The following is a 6,747-nucleotide window of genomic DNA, read 5'->3' on the forward strand; positions in this document are numbered from 1 at the left end:
GGCATTAAGCATTTAGATATAGTTATAATATTAGCTAAGTACGTAGGTACTTATATTGTGATAAAAATTACAAAATCGACAAATCATTCAATATTTTATCGACTCATTATATTTTTACGAAACTTTTTATCGTAAAATGTTTTATTTATATAACGATCGCAATCCTTACGTCCTACCTACCTATTGACAATAATAATTTAATATCGCCTGATATCGAATTAAATTATGGAAAGCGACAGGACGACACGCGTGTGTGTGTCGACTCTCGAAGATTTCTGTAACCTATATATTGATCAATTGGTGCAAATCGTTCGTTACACTTGATGGTCTTATAATTATACTTATTTATACCTACGTATATAATTAAATAATGCACAACAATATTTAATTTTAAAATGTTATAATACAAATTACAAATATTGAAATATGTTTAGGCATATTATGTTTAATGTGTAATGGTATGGGATAAAATTCTAATTAATGAGGAAACTTGTATATTTTTTTAATAACAATTCTATACGATGTGTCTCTATAGTCTCTATTATACATAATACTAATATTGTTGTTTTGTTTGTTTTCGTCTTAATGATGAACACCAAAAATATTGGGTAATCGTTATGAAACACAAGAGGTAAGATACTAGAATGTACTATTCACACGCTCGGGGAAAAAACAAACTTTTACTCAGATGATGTCATAAATTACCTATATATATACAATATAATAGGTACTTTCATTTAACGTATTTTACATATTATTTAAAAAAAAATAAAGCGTTAAAAATAATAATCATTCTTAGTCATTACTCATGAGATATGTCCAAATAAACTGTGTAACAACCATTAAGCATTAACCACTAACCAATTATATCCTGCTAGTTAAAATTTGAAAGCTATTTATTTATTGGTAAGTTTTAGATTATCAAGTCAACAAATTTACACTTATTTAGAAGCTAATGCTAAAAGATAAATATTATAAAAACAAAATACAATTGTATAACTGATTGGTGTGGTATCTACTGTGGTAAAGCGTTGTATCATTAATAAATAATAAGTTATAACTGACTATATATATTATGATACAATTTAGTCCGATGAATATAAATAGCTATATGTAGGTAACTTTATGTTCAAAATGTAGGGTGCTAGGAAAAAGATTTGGAATTGCAAATCAATTTCGACTACCTATACCTATATGATAAGTGATAACGAATCAACTGATTTTTCCTAAACGACTTAATTATTTGTTTTACGGGTTAATTTTTTATATAATATAGGATTTACCAAACATTAAACCAATTAATCTAAGCGTTGGGAGGCCTATTTTTATAGGTTTTTTAAGATAGAAGTATAGAACAAATTGAGATACATTTTCAGCTCAGTGCCGCAACTAGGCTTTGTGGGGCCCTAGTGCAAATTTTATTGTGGGAGCCCTCTTAAAGGCATTTTGTGTTTTAGGGGGGCCCACTTAAGTGGAAAGGAGGCCCATTTGGAGGTGCTACGTATCCCCAGTCACCCCACTAGTTGCGGCAATGTTTCAGCTGCTAATCAGACACTTAAGTTGTAGGCCTTGATTTTCTTGAATATCAATATTTTGAAAGCCAAATGTGTTTTTTAATGTGAGGTCAATTATAGGTTTAAAACTTACCTATTGGGTTTTCAAAACCTTTGTCGCATTATTAGATCGATCGGTAAACGTTGGAAATAGCATTCCTGTGAAAAAAATCACTGCTGACCGCTTTCGAATTCCTGATTTTGGAACTTCCCCAAATTTTAACTCGATAATTAATATAGATATAATTATATTATATTGATGTCATAGATTCATAGCATTCATCAATGATATCACATACCTATTGTAGAATTCGAATCATTTAAAAAGCGTACCTACGGCCTCAGGTCAGATTGTTTTGAAAATCATACCGATCAATTCAATTAATATAAGTACTCGTTTTGACAGTGTCTGTTGGCGGCCTTTTGGTTGGCCACGTGTGCGATGATCATCGTTGGCCGCGTTACCGGGGTGGAGTTCGATCAGAGGCAGCCTTTGTCGTACGGCGATGACTATTCTTACTACGGCGAACACAGTCACAGTGTGGCGGTGCCAGAGAACGAGGAAGTGTCGGCGCGCACCCATCATGCAAAGCTGCACAAGTTGAAGAAGCTCAAGCTCAAGAAGCGTCTGTTACTGCAGTGTCTGTTGGGGCACGGCCGGCGGCGGCGGGACACGTCCGATGCTTCCGGTCGATTCTTTCTTCCGGTCGTATTGCAGAGCACCAACGTCAACGTGGGTTCCGGCGGCGGCGGCGGATACGGCGGCCATCAGCAGCAACAGTCGCACCACAGCGGATGCATGCAAATGTTCGGCGATGACAACAATCACGGTCCACTGGGCTCGCCGCCGTCGTTGGGCTCGTTGGGCTCACCGTTAGGCTCGCTGGGCTCGGCGCTCGGTTCGCTGGGCTCGCTCGGGCCGGCTCCGGTGTCGGAAGAGACGGAAGAGGGCGGCAACCGCAATTACGCCGCCGACTGGAACAGATATGCCAGACAGTTCCGCCGCAACTTTGTCAGGCCGCTGTACCGCCTGTTCTAGGGAGTCGTATATAGTCGTTTCGGCGATTCGATTCGGTCCCGTCGTTATTATATACCTAATATATAATATTAATCAAGATAAAGCGGAACTAATTCAGGCTTGATTATAATATAATATAGTCATTATTATAGTATAATTGTATAAAATGTTATACCTACCATTGATTATGAATACTAATTACTAGTACAGTTGTATTGTAGTACTATTTATAATCAATGATTATAAGTAGACGGAACCCATTAAAACTGGATATGTTTTTATATTCAATATGCCTAAGATAGATTGGTAACCTACCCCAGGGTTAACTTAACTTTGGGCTGCGACCATATTATTCCTATTTTATAAATGAAGAGTTTAAACTTTAAAAGTTATACCTACTCGCGTGTCAATGTATCATATCACGTTCGTGGTCAGGGTAGAACTACTATAGCAGTAATTTCAATTTTGATGTAATGGGTCACTACAACTGCTATAGTAGTGATTACAAGCCCACAAAATCGAGCATTTCTGCTCATGCAGTAATATTTCTAATGGTATTAAATGGAACTAAACATGTGGCTGACCTATTATGATCACTCATAAGTTTGGGCACTGATAAATATAAAATTATATTTTTTAATAATTTTTGTTGATATTTTAAGAAATTGAGTGATTTTCTGAGCAGGGTAAATTAATTATATAAAATGTGAAGTGACCACGAACATGATATTATTATTATATTCATAACCGACACCGCCAGTCTTCTATTAATTTTTAGTTTAAACCTAGAACCAACTCTTTTGATTTATTGGAAATTTTACTAACGCTTTATATATACATATAAAAAAATATAGGTACCCCGTACCCAACTACTATATCACTTATGGCCTCCAATTCACTTCCTGCGGGGCCCACCAAGACACGAGACACCTCTAAAATGGAATTGGTGCCATGGCCCGCGTGGTCTGAATAAGTAGATTATCTCCACATCACCGGGATATCCCATTTGTGGGTCCCTTTCGTGTGTTTTTTTTTTAATATTTCATGTCACTTATGTATCATTGTAACAATGTAAAATAAATTACTTACCATTTACCATTGTACATAACAATTTATTGTATAGATCGTATTATTTTCAAAAATAAGCTATTTTAATTTTTTTTTTAAATGTATAGGTGCAAGTAAAATAATACGGTTTTTTTTAAAACTATTTTAATCGTGATCGTGGTTGTAAGTTGTAAAAATGTGCAATAAATAGATATACCAATAGGCAATAGTACAAAAATACAAAATATGTTAATAGTTTAGTTTTAGTTCAGGTCAGTTAAACTTTAAGTTAACAAGTATATATTTAACTGATTAACTCTAAAAGTTTAATTTTGATTTTTTTTTGGTTATTATTACAAGCAATATAAAATTTGTATCATTATAGATACAATAAGAATATAGGCTAAAAGTAACAAATATGACAGGTAACATTATATTGATGAAAGGAGCCACCCATTGATGACACTTCCTATACAAATTTATAGTTAACTTAGAAAAAAGGAATAACTTAATTCAGTGACAAAAAGTCAGTTAGCAAGTTTTTTTTATTACTACCTGGGGTCACACATAGTGATTGACAATATATAACTTTCAATTTGTTTTTAAAAATAGATATATTTCTACTTTACGGGACACCTGTTTTTATACATTTTTTTTTTTTTAAACTGATGTAGTTATAAGTACACCGAAAACGATGGTGACGTCAGAATTTGGCGCTCGGGCATAGATTCGAAGTTACGACACTTCAAAGTTACCTAGTATATAAACAGTAGGGAAAATTATTAGAGTGGAAATACGGCGATTACCCTGCGAGCAACTTGAGGTGGTGTTTCACAGCAAGTCGAGGGATATTTTCGATTTTTTTGTCCAAGCGCAATGCAGCGAGCGAGTGGAAACACAGGTATCACTGGTGTGCCCCCAAAAAAGGGTGTCTTGTAAAGCAGAAAAGTTCCACAGTAGGTATTATTTTTTACATAGTTTAACTTATGATGACATAATAATAAATTGTTATTGTTACTTTTTATTTATTTAATTCTATTGTTTTAAAATTAAAGACAATACTATATTATGCTGAAGTATGGATCAATATGAAGACCTACTTTTTCTAGTTCCATTTCGTACTTGTAAGCTTATTTTCAGGTTTTTTTGTGAAGTTTGTAGTTACGTTAGGTTAAATAATTATTAATTTTGATTTGTTTATTAATAGATTTCAAAGGTTTTTGTGTTTAATATTTCACTTGTCCCTCTCATAAAGATAGGTGAGTAATTTAATTTCAATTTAGGCTTTTAGAGTGTAATGCAGAAATATTATGAAGATATGGAATGAATAAAAATACAATAGATGTTATGTCTATTAGTGTTATTATTTGTTAATATGTAATTTAGGTAGTAGGACCAAAATAATTGGCCCATTCCCCATTGGAAAAATAAAAAATGCCATACTAAAGGCCCTCAGAAAATGTAACAACTTTACGTAACAATTTATTTATTTTACAATAATATATAATTTAATGTATTCGGTGTTCAAGCATGCTTTTAATAGTGTAAAATAATGACTATAGAATTTATTTAACTGTAATTTATAAATTAAATTTAAATAGGTAACATGAACATTAAATAATATCATGCCAATAATAACATTATTCTCAACATATATTCCTCTGTGTAAAATAATTTATGAAATACAAATAATGAATAATAATATTAAACATCTATAATAATATATAATTAACGAGGGTAAAATGGTTAATAATGCACAATTTCTTCATAATAGTAAATTTAAATTATATTTTATAAGGATATAATAAAATTTTAAAAGATAGTCAATAATATAAATACAATTTTTCTTTATAAATGTTTACAGTATTTTAATTCAAAGAGGGAATGTAATTTAACTATTTCAACAATATTAATTTTATAATAATTCTATTGGAAGCCAACAAAAAATAGCAAACTGGAGTTTTACAATTCATTATTTAAATACACTTTAAGATGAAACTTACAAAAAAACAATCATCAAGTAAATTTTTTTCCAAAAAAAAATAGTCATGTAAATGTGACCATAATACTGATAACCTCTCAGTAAATTGAGTGAATCATTAAATATTTTACACTGCAATTTAGACTAGACAAAAGTATTTGGTGAAACAGGCAGTTTTTTTTAATATAATAAAATATTATTTTTGTAATAGTAAATCATAGTCCAATAATACAATAATAAATAAAATAATGTATTGGTGGGTAAAAATTTAAGTTTCAGATAAATGGAAAAAATAAATAATAATAATTTTTTTTTACTTAAATATTATACTAATATTTGGACATGAATAAAAATTATTCTTAATAGTTATTTACAGAAAACACATCTTCACTAACTTGATTTAGCATCAAATTCTGACCAAGCGTTGTTCAGCTCCACAAAAATTAGTTTTGCAATGTTTTCATTGCAAGTTCCGGTTTGCTAGAATAATAAGTGAAAATGAATTAACTCCTTTAGTTTTTTTTGATATGGTAATTTTTGGTTGAATCAAATGTTCTACCTTATCAGGATGAACAGCAAGGCATGCTTTTCTATATGCTTTCTTTACATCAGCATAGGTTACCAAATTACTGAGATTGCAATTCCACCCAGATCCTTCCCATAATACTGTATGTAGTGTACCAAGTAAAGCTCTAATGTTTCCTTTTTTTCCTTCAATCCATTCCATAACCTGAGCAAATTAAATATTTTAATAAAAAACATTAATAATAATCATTTCAATATTGTTTACTTTTAGTTTATCTGGGTCAATTTCTTTAACCATGTCTACTCGGCGCATTTCGTTTATTGTTTTTGGACCAGGATTAAGTTTTGAACTGAATGTATACCCTTGGCTCCCTAAAAGATCTCCAAAAATATCTCCACCAGATTTGGGTGGAGCTTTTGTTGTTTCTGATTCAATGTTTATACCGCTGTAATTAGGTTCAGCTGGTGTCTTAGCTGACTTTGTAGGGCTACCTAAAATTACAAAATATTAAAATATAAAATAGGTTCTTTAAGACAGAATAAAATCACTTGTTTGTGAATGGCTCGAAAAGTTCATCCAATTATCAGTTTTCAAAAAATCAAAATCATCAACATTTGATTTT

At 31.5% G+C, this 6,747-nt stretch overlaps 1 protein-coding gene across 1 annotated transcript; it reads right to left on the minus strand.

Annotated features, from left to right (window-relative positions):
• Nucleotides 1-5,087: 5,087 nt before the first annotated feature.
• On the minus strand, nucleotides 5,088-6,741 carry LOC100569169 (putative tyrosine-protein phosphatase auxilin). The gene is made up of 4 exons (XM_003240483.4): nucleotides 6,674-6,741; nucleotides 6,390-6,616; nucleotides 6,159-6,329; nucleotides 5,088-6,079 (listed from the first exon to the last, which is right to left on the minus strand). The coding sequence occupies exons 1-4, from the start codon at nucleotides 6,699-6,701 to the stop codon at nucleotides 5,990-5,992; spliced, it is 516 nt and encodes a 171-aa protein (XP_003240531.1). The 5' UTR covers nucleotides 6,702-6,741; the 3' UTR covers nucleotides 5,088-5,989.
• Between the last annotated feature and the right edge of the window lie 6 nt (nucleotides 6,742-6,747).

The sequence above is a fragment of the Acyrthosiphon pisum genome, chromosome A1, assembly GCF_005508785.2.
Source record: "Acyrthosiphon pisum isolate AL4f chromosome A1, pea_aphid_22Mar2018_4r6ur, whole genome shotgun sequence".
Lineage (NCBI taxonomy): Eukaryota > Metazoa > Arthropoda > Insecta > Hemiptera > Aphididae > Acyrthosiphon > Acyrthosiphon pisum.

Excerpts from the sequence above, each read along its gene's own strand:
- LOC100569169 (XM_003240483.4), bottom strand. The coding sequence starts at position 6,701 with ATGAACTTTTCGAGCCATTCACAAACAA. Across the intron at positions 6,617-6,673 it reads TTCGAGCCATTCACAAACAA|GTAGCCCTACAAAGTCAGCT; the intron begins GTGATTTTATTC and ends TTGTAATTTTAG. Across the intron at positions 6,330-6,389 it reads TTGACCCAGATAAACTAAAA|GTTATGGAATGGATTGAAGG; the intron begins GTAAACAATATT and ends TAATTTGCTCAG.